Source organism: Protobothrops mucrosquamatus, unplaced genomic scaffold, assembly GCF_001527695.2.
Source record: "Protobothrops mucrosquamatus isolate PMUCROS unplaced genomic scaffold, P.Mucros_1.0 scaffold3835, whole genome shotgun sequence".
NCBI lineage: Eukaryota > Metazoa > Chordata > Lepidosauria > Squamata > Viperidae > Protobothrops > Protobothrops mucrosquamatus.
In genome coordinates this window covers 1-25218 of record NW_015389786.1, presented here as the reverse complement: position 1 = coordinate 25218, position 25218 = coordinate 1, and the positions used below count along the sequence as shown (strand labels likewise).

General features: G+C 36.2%; 1 protein-coding gene across 1 annotated transcript; it reads right to left on the bottom strand.

The window, feature by feature from the left end:
• Positions 1–4247: 4247 nt before the first annotated feature.
• On the bottom strand, positions 4248–24557 carry LOC107298270 (serine/threonine-protein phosphatase 4 regulatory subunit 4; the record flags this gene model as incomplete). The annotated part of the gene is made up of 13 exons (XM_015827643.1): positions 4248–5409; positions 9027–9177; positions 9485–9552; positions 11569–11662; positions 13301–13381; positions 14441–14516; positions 16018–16092; positions 16178–16219; positions 16732–16876; positions 19337–19484; positions 20037–20142; positions 23358–23540; positions 24474–24557. Coding segments are annotated over 13 exons (1278 nt in total), but the record flags the coding sequence as incomplete, so codon positions are not given.
• Between the last annotated feature and the right edge of the window lie 661 nt (positions 24558–25218).

Here is a 25218-nt window from a genome sequence, read left to right as displayed (position 1 = left end):
GAGATTCTAGAAAGAGTACAGAGAAGAGCAACAAAGATGATTAGGGGACTGGAGGCTAAAACATATAAGGAACGGTTGCTGGAATTGGGTATGTCTAGTTTAACAAAGAGAAGGACGAGGGGGGACATAATAGCAGTGTTCCAATATCTCAGGGGCTGCCATAAAGAAGAGGGAGTCAAGCTATTCTCCAAAGCGCCTGAAGGCAGGACAAGAAGCAACGGGTGGAAACTAAGCAAGGAGAGAAGCAACCTAGAACTAAGGAGAAACTTCCTGATAGTTAGAACAATTAACCAGTGGAACAACCTGCCTCCAGAAGCGGTGAATGCTCCAACACTGGAAGTTTTTAAGAAGAAACTGGACAGCCATTTGTCCAAAATGGTATAGGGTTTCCTGCCTGAGCAGGGGGTTGGACTAGATGACCTTCAAGGTCCCTTCCAACTTTACCATTATTATTATTATTATTATTATTATTATTATTATTATTATTATTATTATTATTATTATTATTATTATTATTATTATTATTATTATTATTATTATTAATCCAAGATATATAAAAAGCAGGGACCTGATTTTGGGGAGAGTAGGAGGACAAAATAGTATCCTTCGTTCAGTTGTTATGGTCATGAGGTCTACACTTTAAATACAGCTGAAAATTACTGTACTTTTTTTTTTTAAAGAGGGCTCAGTGTATTATATATATTCTTTATTGCTGTTAGAAGTAGTTGGGTCCTCTTCGCAACATAAAGAAATTACAAATGTTTTCTGCAAGCTAATCAGAATTAGAACCACAGCATAGTGCTACAAGTTAATGCTGCTATCAAAAGCATTTATTAGCAATGTCTATGGAGATTCTCAGTCATCCAGGTTGTGGTTGTCCCAAAGATGCTTTTTCAGGAGGCAAGTGGACTTTTTTTGTTTTTCTTTGAAGACATTTCACTTCTCATCCAAGAAGCTTCTTCCGCTCTAACTGGATGGTGGGGAATGGAAGGATTTATATTCCTTGCAGACAGCTGATCATTTGCATTGTTTTAGAGAGTCATTGAAAGCAGTCAACCAAAACTATTTCAAGTCCTTCATGAGTTTATCCTCATCAGTTTGGTCTTGCTTGAAGTATACAGATCTACAATAAGAACTTTGCACTTGTTACAAGGGAGAGAAGCTCTAATAGCAGCAGAAGGGAAGGGAAAATAATATGTACCAGTTAACATGAAAATGAGAGGTGGGAGAGGTGGGGAAGCAAATTAGATTGTGGAAACTACAGAGGTATCTCACTGCTATCCAACACAGGCAAGTTCTTTGCCTTCATTCTTTTGAAAGGACTTGTCATTGTCTTTGAAAGGAACGTCCCAGAGGTGCAATGTGGCTTTCAACCAGAATGGAGTAGAGCAGACATATTTGACATGAGGCGAGTCCAGAAATGCATTGAGCAGAACATGCCTCTTTACTGTCTTTCTTGATCTGACAAAGGCATTAAACACTATAAAGGAGGAGTCTCTCTGGATCTTCCTGAGATATTATGGATGTCCAAGGAAATTTGTGAGGTTGATTCAGCTACTCTACAACAGAATGACAAGACAGGTTCTTTATCATGGTGATACATCAGCTGTGTTTGTTATTTCCAATGGAGTAAAACAGGATTGTGTGCTAAACCCAGTTCTATTGAATCTATTCTTCACTTGCATGTTACCACATTTTGTCTGGGGTCTGAAGGTGGAACTGTATATCAGGTACCAATTGGATGGCCCCCTCTTTGACCTTCACCACTTGAGTGCACAAGGTGCTTCTATATAGTCATTCAAGAAACCCTCTTTGCTAATGACTGTGCATTCCTGATGCACAAAAACAGTGATTTCCAGTTGATGCTGAACAATTTCTGACACTGCTATGGCTCTGATTATCAGCTGATTAGATTATCAGATAATCAGCTTGATTATCAGTCTGAACAAGACTGGACTAGTTTAGCAGCCCATGCCAAATGATATCTGTAGAACCAACAGTCAGTATTGATGACACCTAGTTGACAAATGTAAACAGCTTCAGATACTTGGGAAGCATCATCTCTAGTGATGCATCTTTGGACAAAGAAATTGACTGCAGAATTAGCAAGGCCAGCCAGGCACTAGTTGCATACTAGAGTGCTTTATCAACATATCATATTTTATCATCTCTAGAAAGCTGAAAGCCTCCAGAGTGATGGTTATTCCTTCTTTCTTATTTGGATGTGAGTCCTAAATACTGTACTGAAGACACATAAAAAACCTGAAATTTCATATGTGTGTTCTGTAGTCCATCTTTGGCAGATGTTGACAAAATTGTATCTCCAACCTGGAAGTCTTGGATCACAGTGTCCACCAGCATTAAATCCCTGATTATCAAAACCCAGACGATGTGAGTGGAACATGTCATCAGAATGGATGACCACCATATGCCTTACCAGTTGCTCTATAGCAGGGGTAGGCAACCCAAAACACTCAAAGAGCCACTTGGACCCATTTCCCACCGAAAACAAAACACTGGGAGCCGCAAAACCCTTTTGATATCTAAAATGAAGATAACACTGCATATAGCTTTTACCTTTAAAATATACATACATACACACACACACATATATCTCATAAAGGTAAAACAGGATATATGCAGTGTTATCTTCATTTTAGATGTCAAAAGGGTCTCTCTCTCTGTCCCTCTCCCTCCCTCCCTCCATCTCTCTTTCTGCCCTTGGTCTGCCAGTCCTCTTCCCCCACTCTCTTTCTTTCTCTTCTCTCTTTCCTCTCCTCTCTCTCTTTCTCCCCCCCCTCTCCCTCTCTCCGATCTTCTGCTCACCTGGCAAGCTGGCTTCAAGCTGTTCTCCAACAAGCTCAGAGGTAGGCAACCTCGGCTCTTTTAAGACTCATGGACTTCAACTCCCAGAATTCCTGAGTCAGCATAGCTGCGCTAGCTACCTCTCTCCTGCCCTTCCTGTTTCCTGCTTCCTGCAGAGACGCAGCAAAGGGAGGAGCCCCACCCAAAAAGCTTTTCAGCTTGTCGGAGAACAATGTGAGTCTACTCTCTTTTACACACACACACACACACACACAAAACCACAAACACAAAGAGAGATAGAGACAGAGAGAAGGGAAGCGCAAGTTCCTCTTTCTGTCTCTGTCTCTGTCTGCAAATGGCAGAGGAGGCTGGGAGCCACAGGGGAAGGCTCAAAGAACCACATGCGGCTCCGGAGTTGCAGGTTGCCGACCTGTGCTCTATAGCATACCAGAGTCTGAGAAAAGACCTCAAAAGGTTGACCGTGCAACTACTCAAAGATACTGCAAAAGAAACCTTGGGTCATCCAGCCAAGGGAACTAGAAGCTGTGGTTGTTGACTGAACCTACTGGCTAGCTCTGTGCTATGAAGCCTCCATCAGCACTGAAGACAGCACTGTCCAAAACGTATAGAAAGTGAGTGGCATCACAGTGTAACACCCACAGTTACTACAATGGGTTTCCGGGGCCCGTTTTACTAGACTCTACACCTCCAGACTGGGACTGCAGTGTCACTTCTGTGCCAAGGATAACTGCACCACAGTGCTTCTTCTTTGAACACAAAGGATTACTATATAGACTTGATCACAGAATTTATAATTATGGAGCACTCAGCAAAGGGCAATACCCTAAAATACTGGAAAGATTCACTTTTGGGAAACAGTGTATGAATTGCATTATAAGAGAAGGCTGTATTTGCTGTTAATTAAGAAAAAAAGGACTGACACTGATTGAAATCTGGGACAGTGTCTATTGATGAGATGAAAAAGAAACATTATGGAGAAATTTAGTTGCTATGTTTGGATTGCTGAATGCTCTCTGCATGATACCGTGAATGTACGTTTCTTAAGAATATAAAAAAACCCCACTCATTCCAAGGCAAGCCACCAGTTCATGGAGCTTAATATCATTTAAATATGGCAACAGTTCTCTAGAGCTTCAGACAGATATCATTTGCAGATCCATCTAGAAAGACCAGGTATTGAAACTAAGATTTTCAGCACAGACTCTAATCAACGAGCCTTTCCAGGTATTGCTACTTTAGTGTTTAAGTGAATAGCTTATTGTTCAAGGGGTTGGTTCGCTACTATAGGAGCAGAGAATTTTTGCTATGCTGCGTACATATTAATCACTAGTGCAGTGGATACAGAATATTCCTGTCTGTTTTTTTTATTTAATTTAAATTAAAAGCTGCAAATTAAATCTCTCCCACCCAAAACATGCCAGTATTTTAATGGCCTAAGTTTTATTGTGCATAAAGCATTCATTATTTCACATTGTAAAAAGTAACCACACATTTATTCATTCACAAATTAGATTATCTTTATCATACACCAACATATTTAAAAAAACAGATAGTCTGATATCAATATAGTTTTGCTGATTGCATTGTGAAGTAGAGAAGCTGACAATAGCTTCATACAGTCTCTCTCAAGTATTGGCATAAATTGAATGTTTTAAATAAAACTGCATTTTGCAGGCAAATTTTGATAGGAATGTTAGCATGAATACAAACAGAATGATGTTGATATAGCTAAAAGCATGATGGCTTGAATTAACTACTAATTAAAAACTAGATTAATCATCTCTAAAATGTTGGATAAAGAGAAACTACAATAAGACTATACTGGTAAATTAAAACAAAGTATTTGTACAATAAAATTGCAATGTGAAATTTAAGAAATCATTCATATGCTATTTGGAGGTATCTGTTTCTTATTAAAAAGTGAAAAGAAATCCTCTTGACATTTTATACACCAGATAAGCAATATTATCTAAAATTATAGCAGTTTATTTTAAAGGACTACACTTCTCCACATTTCTCTGTTCATGCTTCCAGATTCCACACTGAAGCTTCTTCGATATTTAAAAGCTTTTTTGAAAGAGAAAGTGTCACTTGTTCAGTTAATTCTTATACGCAGAGCAATTTCACACATATGGCCCTATTTCCATAGCGAAGGCAAATTAGGAGTCCATAAGCTTGTAAATAGCTATATTTTAAAGTAGAGGGCACTTTCATTCCAAACTGAATAACCTGAACTAGTAGAAGGCATAATTGAGAGGGGGAAGTAGGGAAACCCTGTCTCTTTAGCTGCAGCAGATTTAAAGCACATTGCTAAAGTAACGTTGAATTAAGCACTTCACTTACAACATTGGCATTCTGCACATATTACATTATTTCTATGAAGATATTTTACAACATAGGAATTTATTTAATTGACAGAAGATGTTAACATTATGGTATCAAATCAATCCCTCCTTCCTGGTCCTTAAATTCAAGGTTGTACTCTAGCTTTGTCCAATCCTGGCTTCAGCCACATTGCCTCTGGTGGTCTTTGGTGTGCATGCTTTCTTTCACCAGCTCTAGGAGTTTGATTTTCTGTTTTTCCTTGAGAGAAAGAAAAACACTCTTATCACACAGAGCTGATCAAATTAACAGTGTTCAGAACTGCTAACTTCTTGCAGTCATCGTTTACAGCTCCAAAACTGTTGTGATCTTAGACTCATGTATTGTAAGTAAAAAGAATCAACATTATTTCTTCTAAATCCAACAATGCGATGCTTTTTAAAAAGAATATTCTTGATTCAAGGCGCACTCGCTTTCCCAACCATTGTGCCATCCAACTCCACTGGCTTCCTTTCCACCCATCTCCCACACCCTGTGGATTTTCTTTATGTGGAAATTGTCCATCCATTACTATGCAATAAAGAAAAGTCTGCATATGGACCTCAGAATACACAAATCTTAAACTATTGGTTTGGAAAAAATATATACATACATATTAAAATAATTTTATTGTAAAATCCTTTTTTAAATCGGACTCATTTGTTTTAATAGTGATCAATACAGAAAACTGGGTGAAGTCATCTGTAAGCATGTGGGTATCAGTATGTTGACAATATATGGTTATACAACTGCCCTGGGCCCTGGGCCTTCCATGAGGATGCACCTTCCATGAGGTGCATCCTCAGTGCTTGGATACTTGTGCGTCTGGTAGGGGAGGATCACCTTCAAGCTTAAAAAGACTGAATGGTTGTGGATTTGGCACTTGCACCACCACCCCCTGCCGTGAATTTCCATTGTTAAATTTGGATAGGGTATCATTCGCCTATGCAAAGGTGGTCTGCAATCTGAGGATCCTCTTAGACTCACAGTTCTTGCCTGAAAACCAGATGGCAGCCATGGCCAAGAAACCTTCGTACAATTATAGCTTGTACTCATTTCTGGATCAGAAAACATTTCATGGTCAATCACACCTTAGTCACCTATTGATTGAACTACTGCAGCACGCTCTATACAGGCTGTCCGTAAAAAGCATTTAGAAGTTTCAGCCGGTCCTCATGCAATATTGCTGCCACATGAGTTAAAGCGACTTCCAGCTACAATTCAAGGTGGTCTTTTGCTTTTTTTTTTTTTCCCTTCCTAGCATTTACCCACAAGTGCACTTTTTTCAGATCGACCGAGTGTTGACTCATTGGTTGCAACAGGAATTGACCAATTAGCTTCTCATCTAATTGGGCTGAGGGAGTGACTGGCCCCAAACCATCCAGTGGGCTTTCATGAGCAATATGGGACTACAATTCATAATCTTCTAGTTTCTAGTCTGGTGCCTTAACCCCCAGACCAAAGTGGCTTTCTTTTCTGCTACCATTGCTTAACTGTTAGAAAGATTATGTTGAAAGACAACTATTTTAAACATAAATAATATTGCCAGAGCAATCATACCTGTCTGTCATTGTAACTTGTATACCTTAATTTGATGGGTAATAATGTGAATAAGTTTCCTATATCCTTGTTAAAGATATTTATTTCTGAATACTAATGTTAAATTAAGGGAATTATTTAGAACATTACCAGATACTTTAGCAGTACATGCCCATATGGTAAAGTATTACTTATCCCAACCCACATTAAAATTATTCATCTTAAGAACACATAATGCCTGACTAGCTATATATTTTAATGCTTTGTGAAGGAGTGTAAGAATATAAGTTATTATGTTGAAAGAAAATATCTGAAGCTCTTCACAATGAGCAGATATACAAAAGATAATAAAACCAAATGCAGTACAACAGTCACAGAACATACTTCTTTTGTAATTACCTATGTTTGTGATTCATGTTTGCTGTCTATTTGAGTATGACTCATTTAACGCAATCTATTTACTAGCAATGGGAATGAATATGTTCGGTTTCCAAAACTCACTGATGCAAGTCTCCTGTGGATAAAACTACTTTCTGGATGAAATTCTATGAACAGCAATGAACTACAAATGAAAGTTACAGGCCTACTGTAAACTGAAAATTGATTCAGGTATCTGGGAATTCCCACAGCTTCCAGATGAACACTACTGAAATACAAACTGAGATGCAATCATACATCTTTCTGGTTTTCAAAACAAAGGTACAGGTAGTACTTACAACAGTTCATTTAGGGATCATTCAAAGTTACAACAGCACTGAAAAATATGACTTATGACTGTTTTTCATAGTTACGATCTTTGCAGCATCCTCATGATCATGTGACCAAAAGTCAGATGCTTGACAACTGGTTCATATTTATGACCTTTGCTGTGTCCCAAGGTTGTGTGATCCCTTTTGCGACCTTCTGACAGGCAAAGTCAATGGGGAAGCCAGATTCACTTAACGACCATGCTACTAACTTATCAATTGCAGTGATGCACTTGGCAACTATGGCAAGAAAAGTTGTAAAATGGGGCAAAGCTCACCTAACAAATGTCTCACTTAACAACAGAAATGTTGGGCTCAGTTGTGGTCGCAAGTTGAAGACTTCCTATATTCACAAACTTTCCAGTGCTCTTCCATGTGCACATGCCTCCGCATCTGCCAGGCTGCAGAGACAGGGCTCAGATGTTTGCGATCCAAGCCCCATCTCTGCAGCCCTAACAGAGGGGCTGAGGGTCCAACTCAGCAGACGGCAATGTCAGCCAAACCCCAAGAACAAGAGGGAGCTCTCAGGCAGGTGGTGGCAGCAGCAGCTTGCAACCTTCCCTGTTGGCTTCCCCACTGACTTTCTGAGAAAGTTAACAGAGATGATTGCAAATGGCAATAACATGATTACAGGGCACTTGGGAATTGGTCATTAAATGTGAACAGGTCGCCAAATGCCACAAATGTGGTCGTGTGATCACAGGGGGAGCAGCACAATGTTTTATGATAGCCAGAAGTGCTTTATGGGCCATAAAGCACTCTTTCTGAGGCAACGGTAATTTCAAACAGTTGTTAAATATCCAGTGGTAAATGGAGGATTACCTGTAATATCAAAAAATACAGGCTGCTGATGAATAAAATTGCAAAATAACAGTGCCTAAGTAAACAATGGTTCTTTAATTATCAGTACATTCATACATATGAATTTGTATCTCTGTAGACCATCATTTGAATCTAAAGCTATTATTCCAGAATGATGATCAGTACAAGTGCAAAGTCATATGTGTGATTCATAGAGATAATGAATACTAATTCCACACTACTCTTACCCACATCTAGCAGCATTAAAAGACAGTGATAACTCAATTGCAGCTGTTCCTGAAAACCAGTGTAATGATTATTTTAGTCATCATACTAACCAGAACTACCATAATAATTCTAGTTCTTTGTACAGTATATTTGGGCCAGGAACATTGTTTTTGAGATGAAACAGCTTACCAAAACAGGCATAGCCTCCCCAATACTAAATCAGAAGAGTTAAACCATTAATTCATGGGTTGTCTAGTCTTAGTAATAAATTAGAATGAATCTGTAACCACTACTTGCTAAAACAGTGGTTAAAACAATCATAAATAATTATCTCGACATAGCTGTGGAAATGACAGAAGCAGAATTCATTTTCATCCTGAGTAGGAGAATTCATTTTCATCCTGAGTAGGAGAAACAGAATTCATTTTCATCCTGAGTAGGAGAAACAACTTAAAAGTGTGAAAATGAAAAATCAGTTATTTATTGTAATCTTTAATTCTGCACTAATTTTAGTTGATCACTTACAAGCTAACCTTCCGTGAATGGCTCTCTTTATTCCCATTGCTTTTTTGATCAACTGTGTTATTTGTGTTACGAGAAGAAGATGGTAAGGTGGAAGTAGAATTAAAAGCAGCAGTGCCACTGACATTGTTGGGACGAGTTCGGAAGGAATCATCTAAAAGAAAATATATAAAATTTCAGAAAGTCAAATTATAATTAAACTAATTTGTTTGGGAGCTAAAAAAAATTTGTTAGTTGCATGCACTGATTATCAAGCAGGTATGCTAGCTTATATAATTTCTTGCATTTGGGACAAAACTAAGGGCATTGGACTCTTTAAAAACAAAACAAAGCCACTAAAATAATTGTAATAAAATATTATTTTATTTGAGGGAGATGAACAGTTAAGTATGAAATATAAATAAGTGAATGAATGAATGAATGAATGAATGAATGAATGAAAAGTAACACAGTTTTCTTACCAGTAAATGAGAACATAGAATTCTTTGCTACTCCTGACACAGAAGTATAGCCTATTGAAGAACTTTTGCTGAAGATATAACAAAAATATAATGGGAATGTTATAATGTGTACTTATCATTATTAGTTTTTATAATTTTTCATTTCAGAGATTTCAAGACAGTTCACAACCTTACACAACATAATTATAAAGTAATAGTCCTCAACTTATTACTGGTATCACAATTACACCTGAAATCTTGATTGTAAGTCGTGGTAATGGTCTTTTTGCTTAACCACCGCAATCCTGGCTCTCCCAATTGTAATAGTTAAATGACCGCATGGATTGTTGAGTGGTCAAAGTGAAATAGCTGCCTGCCAAAAGTGGGCATGTAGCTCCCCTCTGTGTATGAAAAAGTATTCCTGGCCTGCGTTTCTCCAGCTCAGTGCAGGGGTTCCCCTTCCCTCAATGCAGTAATCCAAGCTTCATTTCTGCAGCCCAGCAAAGGAATCTCCCTTTCTCCTATGAATGGAGGGAAGGGGGATATCCTTTGGCAGGCAATAGTAGCTTACAACCTTCCCTGCCAGTTGTCCCATTGATTTTTCTGGGAAGGCCAGTAGAGAATGTTGCAAATAGTGATCACATGACAACCTATCAAAGGAGTTCCTTTCCCCTTTGTGTGTAGAAGGCAACCACTGTGCTGGGCTGGAGAAAGGAAGCTTAGATCTTCTGGATTCTAGAAGATTCTAGATTCTCCTCCCATCTGTGTCCAGAAAAGGACTGCTGTACTGGGCTGAAGAAAGGAAAACTTGAATCTGCAAGATCCGAGCTTCCTTTCTCTGGCCTATCACAGGAGTTACCCTCCCCTCCATGTGCTAGCTTTTCTGGCCTTCAGAAAAAATATTTGCTAGCTTTTTAAAAATATAAACACATTTGGCCCCATCCAGTTTTTTATCCATTTAATTTTTAAAGTATGGCACATCACTCAAAGGATTTTTTTTTTCCTTTCAGCCCTTCCTTATTTAGAATAGAATAGAGCTGGAAGGGACCTTGGAGGTCTTCTAGTCCAGCCCCCCGCTCAAGCAGGAGAACCTATTCCATCTCAGACAAGTGACTGTCTAGGCTCTTCTTAAAAACCCTCAGTGATGGAGCACCCACAATTTCTGGAGGCAAGCTGTTCCACTGGTTATTGTCCTCACTGTTAGGAAGTTTCTCCTTAATTCCAGGTTGTTTCTCTCTTTGATCAGTTTCCAACCATTGTTTCTCATCCTTCCCTCTGGTGCTTTGGGGAATAATCTGACCCCCTCTTCTTTGTGGCAGCCCCTCAAATACTGGAATACTGCTATCATGTCGCCCCTATTTCTTCTTTTCTTTAGACTAGCCAAACCCAAGTCCTGCAGCCATTCTTCATATGTTTTAGTCTCCAGGCCTTTCATCATCTTAGTTGCTCTTCTCTGAACTTTTTCCAAGGTCTAAACATCTTTTTTGTAGTATGGTGATCAAATTTGATTGCAGTATTCCAGGTGTGGTCTCACTAGGGTTTTATAAAGTGGTACTAATACTTCGCGTGATCTTGATTCTATGCCTATTTATACAACCGAGAATTATATTAGCTTTTTTGACAGCTGCTGCACATTGCTGGCTCATAGTCAAGTGATCGTCCACCAGGACTCCAAGGTCCCTCTCACAGTTGCTGTTTTTGAGCAGGTCTCGCCTAAACTGTACTTAAACCGTTGATTTTTCCTGCCTAAATGTAAAATTTTGCTTTTCTCCACATTAAAACTCATTTTGTTGGATAGGGCCCATTGTTCCAGTTTGTCAAGATCTTTTTGAATTCTGAGCTTGTCTTCTGAGATGTTGGCTATTCCTGCCAGTTTAGTGTCATCTGCAAATATGATGAGTTCCCCTTCAATTCCCTCATCTAAGTCATTGATGAAGATATTGAAGAGTACTGGGCCTAAGATGGAGCCTTGTGGTATCCCACTGTTTACTTTTGGTTTTTGGAATTGGCAAAGCAAATGTTATGCTTCCATAATGAGCAGCTACAGTATAGGTTATACACTACAGTCACGCACCTAACATTAGAGAAAACAAAATATTACATACCTGGAGCATTTGTCAATATTGCCATATTTTGACTGAATAGCTTGACTACTGAAAGACTGACTTCTAACCAATTTAGACTTTTTTACTTCTTTGCCTAAAAGAAAAAATATAATTAATAATATAGCTCTTTCTTAGCAAATATATAACTCCAAGTGCAATCCATAATCTGCCAATGAGTAATGCGAATAGGCATGAATATTGTTTTTTTTAAAATCATGTTTATGTTCCAAAAACCATTATCCTCACTGAACATAAAGGTCCAGTTATTAATTTTATGGAATTCTGACAAGACATGAGATCTAATTTCACTGAATACAAGTTAACCATACAGGCAATGATTATTAGAATTTGAAGTCCTATTATTTATATTATTATACTGTGCTATCTTTACCATCTTGAGTCCTGGAAAAGGTGGAAAATATATACATTTCCATCACATAATTCCTTTTCATGGTAAACAAGCTTAAGAAAAACACAAAGAAATTAAAGATAGAAAACAAGGAGAAAGGTATCTGCAAAACCTGGACCAAAAATGAGATTAGAACTACCTGGGGAAACTCCACCCCCCCCCCAAATTAGTACATTCACCCACATGCACATACCCATCAGTTATTATTTTTAGAGGTAAGCAGTATTCTATAAAATGCAGAAAAAGAGTTCAAATCATAAGGGGAAACATGAAAGTATGAGACAAGAAAAACTGTATCTAGTTCACACCAATATCCATAACTTTCAATAACTTCCTATCTTTGCAAATCATCCTTACTTCCACCATTTTCTTATGCTGCCTTTGTTCTTTAAATTTTTCAATTCTTTCTTCTTGAGACTCTCATCAACTCTCACCTAACAAAATATTCTTAGTCATCTCCTTTGTCTTGGCTCATTCATCTCCCCCCCCTCATATTTGTTTACAATTCATCCCCATTTGTTTTCTCTGTATTACCACCTCAATTATGTTTTACATATTGGTCATTCACTTTTATATCAGCCCACATTTGTTCATCATCCAATAATTTTTGGGCATGTCTCTAATTTTACTATACATGCTTCTTATGCAATATATTCTCACTCATTCATCTTATTTTAATATTTCTCCTGCAATAACTTCCATATGAAAGGTAGATAAAAGCACATTTAATTTTTAAACATTCAATTCCTCAATGATTGCTAAAAAGTCAATATTATCTTTCCAGCTGGGGACATTAAGGCTCAAATGGGCTAATTTAAAAATGCATCCAAAATTCAGGATCCATGACTATAATAAAATTGAAATTTGGCCAATTTTATAAAACATTTTATGACCAAAAAACTATCATAATCATAATACATGACATAATACATTTCATAAAACATTTTATTGGTCAACTCCTGATGTTTTGGCAGTGCTATACAGTTCAATATGGGCTACTTTCAAGGCAGATACATTTTTAAATATTTTCCTGAATTTTTAAGAGTATTTCCAGTGCAGGCATACCTTTAATGCAGGGGTCTTCAAACTCAGCCCTTTTATGACTCATGGACTTCAACTCCCAGAATTCCTCAGCCAGGCATCCTGGCTGAGGAATTCTGGAAGTTGCAGTCCATGAGTCATAAAAGGGCCAAGTTTGAAGATCCATGCTTTAATGTCTTCCACAGATCACCTGAGACATGATGCTTTTCTACTTATTCCTTTATGTTCTTTGCAATATAGATTTGATTTTAAAAAATTATGCAGAAGAGATCTGTTTCTTACTTGTTGAAGCACCTGAAGGGTTTCCAGAAACAGACATTGGGATAGTTTTGGCCAACGTTGATGATGCTTTACTGTCTCTACCTAAAACAAAGGTTATTATATGCACTGTATAGATAGAGATTAACTACAAGAACAAAACTAATATTTCTACTATTTGAAATTAAACACAATTCATCAAATATTACAAGCATTACTGGGCAATGCAAATTATCACTCGTATCATCAAGTGCCAAATTTTGAACTTCACTGAAATGTAACATGCTTTTCTACAGATACTGCAGAAAAGTAGGCCATCATTCAATACAAGGTTTTATGCTTAACTTAAGTTCTTTATCAGCACAATCAGCAATCAAGTCAACTGAAGAGTTAATCCACAGAGCTGATGCTTGAAATAAACTCAATATTGTTTGTTTCTACACTTAGAGTGGCATGAGTGGTAGAGTGGCATGCTGGTAGAGCAAAACAGGAAACAAAAATACTGGCTTTAGGAAATCATAATGCAAAACAGAAGGAATTAGCCTCATATTTCTCTTTCTTCTACTTCTTGGAGCAATTTTTTTTTAACTTTCCCCCATCATTAATTATGGCTTCAAGGTGCCAGTGTACAAAAGTATACTTAATACAAATAATGTAATATTATATTTTCTTTCTTTTCTGTTGTAGTTTTTTACTCATTTTTAAAGCACTGTAATTTTTATTATGTATTTTATGTTTTGTTTTTTCTTCTTTTGCTGCATTTATTTAAAAAGCAATAATAATATTATTATTTAAAAAGCAATAAAAATTATAAAAAATAAGGCTTTTCCATAATATATTTTGCTAATTGTACAAATCCATTTCAAGTAATAGCCCTCAACAGTCAATAGTTTGGCCTCCAATGATTTTGTGTGGAAACTTTTCCTAGCAAATAAGAATTGGGTCTTTTCCATAATGTAAGTTTGGACTTCCTACTTCAAATACACTGCTATAACATGTTCTTATAGTAAGTTAGCAGCAACTATCCCTAGAGGGGTTTAATTAATACAATAATATCTACCACCTCCAGCTGACCATTTTTTGTTAAATAAATAAAGCAACAAACAAACAAGCAAGCAAGCCAATCTTTGGAAAAAGAAAACAACCCCCCAAAAATCAACTTACGCTTCTTTTCATATATTTTATCACTCATATTTGTAGACCTGCTCTCATTTTGCTGTTTCTCTTTTTCTAATTGCTCCTAGTAGGAAAACAATGTAATAAAAGTGTTAATGGAAAAATGAAATCTAGATTAATAGGCTGCAGCTTTTGTGCTAGCATGGTTTTATGATCTGCCTAGGTTAAAAAAACAGCCTGAAATGCTTTATGTTATCAATGATAAAAGAATTGTTTGTTCACAGTGTATTTTGGTGCAGAAGCTGCCAAACTCCCCTAAAAATAAAGCCATAAATATATAAATAAGCTCTCCTCTTATGCTACCACACTGTTTGGTTGCTTTCTCTATGAAAAAAAAAAAAGACACAGCTGTAAAATTCTAGGAGAGCACCCAGATTGGGGGAAATCAATTGTTTCTCTGATTAGATATTCTACTTGTGGAGACCAATACTTTCCTCCAAAGTAATCTTGATTTAGATCTGAAGGTCTCAATTGCATATATGGCATAATATCTAGAGTTGCTAAAAATAGAGTCCACACAGAAGGGAGTGTAATTATACTCTGGAATTTCCTGGTTATTAAAATCATGCCTATCATGAAAAAAAGCAAGTCCTCCCATGTAGCAAAATAAACTAACTTCACCAAACGATGAGGTGAAGCAATGTATGAAGGCAGAAACTGGCATCTGAACCATCTGAATATTGAAGCAAAATAACATAGGATGAGATAATTTTGGGGGTCCACAGTAGACAGTGAAATGTTCTATGCCAGAGCTGACAATGAATTAATGTTACTTTTAGGCAAGCCACTATGATTCCATTCATAATATGAGAATAATGTTGACTACATTTTAGGATTACTGAGATGATGTAACGTGAAGTGCAATTAACACCTCATACCAGTTCTTATTAGTATCAAACATTTGGTGATGTGCTTCCTAATGCGTTTTCTCCTCACAGCAACCTGAAATCTATCTTGCTGGAATTGGGTATGTCTAGTTTAATGAAGAGAAGGACGAGGGGAGACATGATAGCAGTGTTCCAATATCTCAGGGGCCGCCACAAAGAAGAGGGAGTCAAGCTATTCTCCAAAGCTCCTGAAGGCAGGACAAGAAGCAATGGGTGGAAACTAACCAAAGAGAGAAGCAACCTAGAACTAAGGAGAAATTTCCTGATAGAACAATTAATCAGTGGAACAACCTGCCTCCCCTCCAGAAGCGGTGAATGCTCCAACACTGGAAGTTTTTAAGAAGAGACTGGACAGCCATTTGTCTGAAAAGGTATAGGGTTTCCTGCCTGAGCAGGGGGTTGGACTAGATGACCTCCAAGGTCCCTTCCAACTTTTTTTTTTTTTTTTAATTATTATTATTATTATTATTATTATTATTATTATTATTATTATTCCAAGATTCAGTGTCTTTTTGACCAACATTTCCCCACATCTTATCCTCAAGAATAAGGTAAATGCCTAAGAATTTTTAGAGCATTTTAATGCAAATTCATAAAAAATAATTGTAAACCTTAATTAGAATTCACTGATACTTTGGATGATAGTCAAGTAACACCTTTTTCATGCAATAAACATACCATTTCCAAAAGAAGTTGTTCCTCTCTTTCTTTCTGCTGATCCAATAGATCATTTTCATAAAACCTCTTCTGAAACTGTTCAAATGTGAAACCAGAGGATCAGCAATCATGTTGGAAGTTTCAGCAGATTATTACTGCTATCATTTGAGTTTATACTTACGGCATCTAAAGAGGTATCCATTCTGTCAAGTTCTAGTACCATCTATTAAAAAAGATTTAGTATTATTATAGATTTGCCATAATTGTTTTAAAAGAATCTCAAATGGTTTGGATTTCCTACTAGCAATTTTAGAAAGGACATAGACTCATCCAGAGGATAAGATACCAGGCTAGCTTGGGAACTGGGATGCCTACCTACTAGAAGCCTGTAACATTCTTTAAGCAGAAGCTTACTGATCATAATATAAGAGATTTCTAATTATGAATGCTTACATTTGAACTATATATGATCCAAAATTCATTGTAACTATATGTTCCTATACATTTATAGTAAGACCATTATATTTGATTTATCTCAAATATGAACAGCATGAACAGAATTCAAAAACTTTGCAACTCATAAATTGGATTCACATATCATACTAAACCAAGCGGTTACTTGGATTTAATTGTTGCATTAAGCAAACCATGATTTTGTACAATGAAGTCTGTTATCTTAAGAATTATTATAAATATATAAGAAAAATACTGAATAAATAAAAGAACCTCACATACTTTTTTAACAATGTTCAAGACGTCTTTATCTTTTTCCTCACATAGAAGTTTTCTTACACTCATTTCTAGCTGCTGCAGTAAATGTTTGTCTGTGGGAACCTTGAGGGTTGACTTCACTTTTGGTAATAAATAACAAAGTTTCATTCTATACAGGGAAATAATGTTTATATTTTTTAAAAAATTGAAGATATACACAAGGTTAAAAAAATAAACAGAAACATGAAAACTGTGAAGTGATAAATAATATTGAAGTAAATAAAGTCTATGCTCCAAAGACTTAAAAGAAGAGTTAAAGCCCAGTAAAATGGTGGTTGCTAAAATAGACAGGATTGATAATTAGGGAAAAAATATTATTTTGTTTGGCAGTTTGGGAGAAGGAGAAGCAGGGAAGGCAATAGATAAGGTAGAGGGACAATATCAGGGAGATAACTGATCTTGAAAGAGCTATGTCTTATTGCAAATATTTGTCCATGCAGTCATCAGGAGTTGGAGCAAAACTGATGGCACCTAACATCAACTTTTCTTGCAGTAAATGTGCAGTAAATACAAGACAGGAGTAGAGTAAATACATATATTTTAAAATAGCAAGGATAATAGCATGCTGAGTATTTCAAAGGGATGGTATATATAATTTTTGAAAAAACGTCTTTATCTTTTTAAACTAGTAAATTTCAAAAAACCTGTTCCCTTGAGTTTATTTTATGAATATTTATATAGTTGAACCAAATATGAAAAAGTCTACTATGTCTACTAACACTCTCAAGGATTCTTTAAGGCCCTCATTTCCACCTGCTTTTTGTTTCTGGTGATGAAATCCCTATTATCTGACAGAGATCATTTGTTCATGTTGGCTTGATATTATCTATGGAAATGTAAAGAAGACTGTTCTGATTCTGTTATATAGAGAAATTCTTCATACTGCTGTCCATCTCCTTCATGGACCTTTAAGCAATGTTATGCAAATCAGATTTTCATTTTTCTACCATTTACTGTAGAGTAATTACATTTCTAAACATTTTAGAGATTTTTTAAAATTTTACTTTTATTTTAGATTTTTTTCCACCTTTATTATTTTTACAAATAAGGGGGCAAACATATCTACTTCTTCCTCCTACTACTTTCCTGAAAACAACTCTGTGACATGAGTTGGGCTGAGAGAGTGTGATTGGCTCAGTGTCACCCAGCTGGATGAACCAGATGAACTAGGGATGGATAGATTCCTTTAGGATCAAGACGTTTTTCCTATTACAGAGGACAAACTTACTCTCACATCAAGTATGATTTTTAACTGCCAAACAGAATAATCTTTTTTCTCTAATTATCAATCATTTTCAACACATGCTCCAAATATTTGAGTTTCTGCTTGCAGACCTCTGCCTCAATGGAACAACCTATTTTTATTTTATTCAGGACTGACCAAATCCATAATTCAAATGTGTTCATATTCTTTAGTTTGCTCTTCATCAATGTCCATCTTTCATAGATAAATATTACCATTAGAAAAAACAGCTTTAACAATTCTGATTTTTGTTATCACAGAAATATCCTCACCCTGAATTTGTCTCCATCACCACCTTCCTTCCTAAAAATAATCTTTCCTGTAATTCTCCAGCACACACTTTTTCATTATCTCTTCTAGAGCTCAAGAAAACAATTCTATCTACCATCTTTGCTTCTTTACTGCCAATCATGAATTCACGAACCATGGCATTTAACATTGCCTTTGATTTCTTGTTTCAGCTCCCCACAAAGCTTACTGGGCCTAACTTCTTCACCACTGGACTACTGATCAGTCTCTAGATCTTTCAGTTTCCTCTTTGACCTCCATAATGCGTTCTTCTAAATCTGTTTTATTTTAGTATAACAAAGTGGTATCATTTGCATATTTAGTTCAACATTCTGTTTCCACAGCGGACCTCCTAGGCTACTAACTATATATGTCTCTAAATGAAGCTTTTTCCTCTTTCAAATCATAGGCATTCTTGTCAACTGGAGAAATTTAAGATTTGTACTCAAAAACCTAAGCCTATTGTGCAGAAACAAGTTTTGCTCCTGTCCCAATACTTTTGTTAATTACAGTGTTTTGATTTTATTCCAGAGAATTTCAGGGAAAGAGTTAAGGAAGATTTCCAGTTATATAATTGCTCTGCCACAAACTCAGCATTGTATGGGTAATTTAGATATCATTGTCTTTATCTTTCAATTCTCATATGTTTTCTCATTGCTTCTTCTGCTTTCTTAACATTAAAAAAAATTAAGGAAGGAAAGTCGGGATAGCTGCACAATACTTTCCAATTAACATTACTAAGAATAAATCTATTCATCTCTCTATAAATGTTTTCTTTAGCCCTGTTCCAGCTTAGTTTCTTCTTTATGCTGACAAAGCTCCCCCCCTCTCTCTCGTTCAAACTCTATATTTTAACTGGAAAAGTTGGGGGTCGTCTTATATGCCGGAAAATACGGTATATAGAATGAGATACCAATCTACAGAGTTCTAATACATCAATTCTATTCCAGAAAAAAAGGCAACCTGCATTAAATGGCAACACAAAGCCATCAGAATAAATCAAAGTGTTTTATTAATTTAATATAACTTGTACAGTACCTCACATTTGCTACTGGATCATGTGTAAGTTCAAGCACAGGAAGAAAGAAGTATTCACAGAAAAATGATTTGGAAAAGAGTTCTATGATGAATTCACAGGTATCTAAAAAACGTAATCTGTTCCAATAGCTTTTTCCTTGGCCCAGTTCTGGAGAACAAAACATTAACACTGATAAGTTATTATTTTGATAGAAGAAATGAATGAAAATCCAGTGCTTAATTATCCCAAAAATACTTGTTAATATTCTCAAATATAATGTAATAGTGCTCAATCAGTTCATTAGAATAATTATAAAATATGCTTTAGGTAATTTTTATAATGTTCTAATTGTATAGCTAAGAAGTAGAAAAGTCCACCAACAGTCACGTAAGATGGCTCTACTACTGGAGCAGCTTCCCACATTAGCATTCCAATTTCTTTCTGCCTATGCTCTCTACCTTACAGAATACCTGTTAAATACTGACATTCTTATTGGCGTGCTGGAAATGGTGCTGCATCTCTTTAAAGATTATCATGAATATTAGTTGTCATGGTAAACTTGCATACAAATATTTGAAGCTAATGCAGCTGAAATCTTTATAGTGGAAAACATCTACTCTATGGTTAAAAATGGAGGCCTTCCCGTCTTATACACAGCAGCCTTGGTATTGACTAAAATTCCATTAACTTCCTCATGATAAAGAGGACATCAAGACTTACGTTCAATCAATTTCTGGATGACCTCATATCTCTGTTCTTGCTTACGATTATATCGTAAGTATATACACAGTGTTCGAGCAGCTGCTCTTTGGACAGGTAGGACATTCTTCAAGAGAGAAAAAATATATTTCATTCTACAAGAGATTATATATAAGTAATCAAGCATACAATTTGTTCATTGATAGGGAAATAATAGTTGAAGGTAAAAAGACAAAATAATAAAGCATCAATAAATGTTGCAGAAATGAGGCTGAGATAAATTCAACTTAAGGTTGGTCTTCTTCAAAATTTGAAGCACAAACTTGTATTTTTTAAAGCGGTATGAAGTCAGACTATTAATTAACAAATCATTTAACAGCTAGTCCAGTTTTTATTGAATATATTATCTTTTGGTGCTTGCTTTATATCTTTCACCAGGAAACATGTTCTAAGATCACTTAATTTTTCCTACAAGAAGATCATCCCAGGAGGAGAAAAAACAAGCATGTTTTTATTCTGCTAATGAACACCTAAATCAAATTATGGGCCAGTGATGGGGAGAACACATTATGCATACGCAAAGTCAGTATATTTTACTTGTTATTGAAATGACAGGATTTGTAGATAAGCAAACTGTATGTGAGTTTTTGAATGTGGAATATGTAGCAAGCAGTAAAAGGAGATGTATATATTTTACGTCTTGATTTGGCTTCTTTTTAAATCAGCATATTTAGATGCAAATTTGAAAGGGGCTTTTTTGCTTTGTTTTGTTACCCTGGGCAATTATTAGAGTTTAGATGATATTCTATATACATGGAACAGCTGACATTTTTATATTTAATTTTGTAAAATTTATTGGATTATTCAGTAGTTAAAAATAAACACATTTCAGCTCAATAAGAAGCATCTATTAAGTTTCAGGGCAGAAATTTGTTTGCTTCCTTATAATTTATTTAATGGGTTTATATACCATGGCAAGCAGAATTGACTACAAGTGCATATTTGCCCTCCATAAATTGGGATAAAAATGAAGCTAAGATTCAGATCATAAACAATATAATCAATAAAAATGTATATACATAATCATGGGAGTAAAATGCAATTGATTAGAATTATTTCCACTGCTAGAGAGACAAGCAAATCATTCAGACTCCAGGGCCTACTTGAACAGCCACCTTAATAAACCATCTAAATATTAAAAGGGAAGGGACCATAAAGAAGTTGTGGGAAATGTTCTCCCAAATGACAAGAGGGAGCAATAAAGCAAGTGTGTTTCTGCAGAACCCGCAGCTAACAGTCCCCAAGACAGGCAACATGAAGAAACCCTACTCTACTTAATCTTATCAGGTGGGCAGATATATTAGAAGAAGGTGGTCACATAGATATCCAGGTCATGAACTATGAAGATCTTTAAAGGTGACAGTGAGCATCTTGAATTACAATCAGAAGTCAACTGATAACCAGTGGAGCTTTCTAAGCAACAGCGTTATATGGGTCCATTAGGTGCACCCAAGTGGTTAAATCACTGCATTCTGTACTAAGTCTAGGTTCCAAATGCTCTTCATGGTTAACCCGACATAAAGCACATTACAACAGTCCAAGCAAGAGGTAATTAAGGCATGAGTGACTTGTGAATAAAACTCCCATCCAAGAGTAGTCATAACTGGCACACAAGACGGAACTGTGCAAAGGCTCTCCTGACCGCAGTCGCCACCTACTTCTAAAGTAGGAGTTGTGAGTCCAGGAGGATTCTCAAATTATGAGCCAGTTCAGTACAAGGGAATGTGATCCCAATCAGAATTAAAGGTAGAATCTCTCTGGATTGGATGGTTTACAAACACAGAGACACTCCGTCTTACTGGGATTAAGCCTCAACTTGTTCCTCCATAACTAGACTTGAACAGCCTGTTGTCGTCTCGATAGCACTTCAACACCATCACCTTTTCAACCTAAGTTGAGATGTAAAGTTAAGCATCATAACATACTAACAATACCTAACCTATGTTGGCAAATGTCACCAGCCAGTGGCTTCCTATATATTTTAAAAAGGAGTGGAAAGAAAGGCAAGCTTTGCAACACACCACCTTTGAGAAGCCTGGAACTTGATCTCTCCCCACCCCATTACAACCAAATGAAACCACCCCAATAAGATCAGGACACTCTGAAAAGGGCCTTTGGACAGCAGTCTGTGAATGCAGAAAAATATTGATATTTATTTGAGAAACTTGGAGAATAATAATAATAATAAATAAACATATTTATTCATAGTTAGAATGCATACTTATTTTTGCTTTGCAATCTTGCAGTTATGTCTGTAAATCTTTATTATTTCTTATGTTGATTTTAAAATTCAAATCATAATCTCACATTACACAATATATACTATACATATTAAAAGCTGTGCACGATTCAAAAATGATTAAGAAATAATAATTGGAACTGACAGGAGGAGATAATACATATATTATATATCACTTATATATCTTATATATGCATACTTGGAACCATTTTGAGCTTTCTCTATTGGGCTGCTCAGAAAAAGGTAAATGTTTTTATTAGTTTCTGGCAGACTAGCAAAAAACAATACAGACTAGTATATTTTGCAAAAAGGAAAAAAAGAGCAGCAAAGGTAGCAATTTCAGCTTCATTATCATGAAAAATTAATGTACTTTTGCACTAAATTTGTGCATTTTTAAAAGGATTTTTATTATCTATTTGTTTATTGGACTTTCAGTAAATATGGCCAACTGACCAGTTCAGAAAGCTCTTTCTCGACTGAAGCTTTTTCAATTTACAAATAAGTTTATAAAACTCTCCTGGGTTAGGGAGAGTCCCAGAATCATTCCATATCCACCTTGTGGTCTGCAAGGAGACTCTGGATGATGCTCCAGAACAGCTTCTGTCTGTACATCAATCCCCAGAATTATTTTTGTGGACTAATTTATAAAGTCACAATGTATTCCTTACATTTCTCACCGATATTGGATTGGAAACGAAACAGCTTATTCTGCACACAAAAGTACTTCCATCATCTATTGCTAACAATTATTTTATAGCCCTTCCAAACAGCTTTCCTGATATCTATAGCAAGACAAAGATGGAAACTGAAAAAGAAGTCTTGCTGTTCATATTCCCTCACAATGATTCAGTCTACCAGAGTAGGTAAACAAGCATTCTACCATCCAAAAATTCTCCTCCAAGTCTGACGTGCAACATTTAGGCTTTTATATATATATATGCATTCTGATGATAAGTATCAAAATACTGTTGATACATTATAACAAATTAAAACTGAATTGCACTGGTATTTTTTAAAACACTGGTTTTGATTTGAGAACTCACATTTGTCATAATGATTGTCAGCATTCTGTGCAAAAATCGGTAATAAATCTGATCACTTGAGATGACATGAGGCAAACAGGCGTACTTTTGTAATAGCTTCTCATGTGTCCTCCATTTTAAAGAGGTTGCTGCCCTCTGTTCAGCTCTTGTTAGTGCTGGAATTAACTCTGGAAAATTTAAAAGCTGAAAAGGGAAAGATATATTACACATATTAAATCAGAATTGCTAAAACACAGTAGCACATACCACACATGGTTATGTTACAAGTTCCCAACCAATCAATATTCACATCACTGAATGCTGTACCAAAGTTTTCAAATTATCTTTGAAACTTACATAAAATACATAAAGTCAAACTCTGATTTAATTAACATGTGAGTTATTGATCCTAAACTGTAAACTGGCGTTTCTGGTCACTTCTGCTACCTATAATATGCAGGAGAATGCTAGAGCCTCAAACCCTCAGGAACTAGTCCATCCGTATTTTCCTGTATAGCTTTTTCTAGTTCACGATACATTTATTTATAATTATCAAGGGAGTACCAATAAAAAAACTACTAGCAGGGATTACTACTAGAAGAGATTACTGATTCTGACTCTTGCTTATTTCTCTCCCTTCCCACTTTCATTCTTCTAAATTATATTTTGTTTTCTCTAATCCCTCCAAGATATTAAGAGGACCTGTCCTGGGAGACATACAGACTATCAAAGCTTTCCCCACAACACTGAAAATAGGATACTCAAGGTTTACTCTCCCTCTGCAGTAACCTAATCACAGCCTCACAAATGAAAGCAAAATAGTAACAACTTTCAGGTGCTTTCAGGGTGAGAAAAATGATTGTACTTAGATAAGATTAAGATTGTAAAATAAGATTAGATAAGACCCCACCTCTATCCTTTGCATGTCTTGCTTGCTTCCTCCCTCATCATTTTGTTTAATTTTAATTCAAATGGAATGTCTCTAAAAATTTGTTTTAATGTTTTATATTGGTATTTTTCCTGATTGATTGTAAGCCATGTAAAATCGCCTTGGCAAGATGGGTGATATATAATTTTAATAAATAGTGGACTTTGTTATTTAAAATATGATTCTGCTGGCAGACTCATCTACTTTACCTTGTTCTCTGATCCACTGTTTTCTCCTCCAGTAGACAGAAGTTCGAGAATTTCAGGAAGGTGATTTATTAATGCATCTATCACCTAATTAAAAGAGAATATAGTATTTACATTTCCAAAACCTATCTATGTACCTACCTAGCTCATCTGAGTACAGAACAGTAGACAGAGGAAAGTATCCTGATCTAACAGCCTGCAGAAGGCAAAGTTAATGTTGTATGAAGAAGCAAGTTGCAGACAGCAAAGAATATGAATTTGATGGAGAGAGGGCAGATCAGTTAACAAAGCAATAAAAAGGAAACTACTGCTTGAATCCAAATGATAGGAGAGGACCATGAAATCACCTCAAACACTCTCCTAATTTATGTGAATATAAAAAAGGGAGGAGGGCAAGCACAAACATGGTGTTGTTGTTGTTAGTTGCAAAGTCGTGTTCGACCCATCGCGACCCCATGGACAATGTTCCTCCAGGCCTTCCTGTCCTCTACCATCTTCTGGAGTCCATTTAAGCTCACGCCTACTGCTTCAGTGACTCCATCCAGCCACCTCATTCTCTGCCGTCCCCTTCTTCTATTGCTCTCAATCTTTCCCAGCATCAGGCTCTTTTCCAGTGAGTCCTTCCTTCTCATTAGGTGGCCAAAGTGCTTGAGTTTCAACTTCAGGATCTGGCCTTCTAAAGAGAAGTCAGGGTTGATCTTCTCTAGGATTGACCGGTTTGATCGCCTTGCAGTCCAGGGGACTCGCA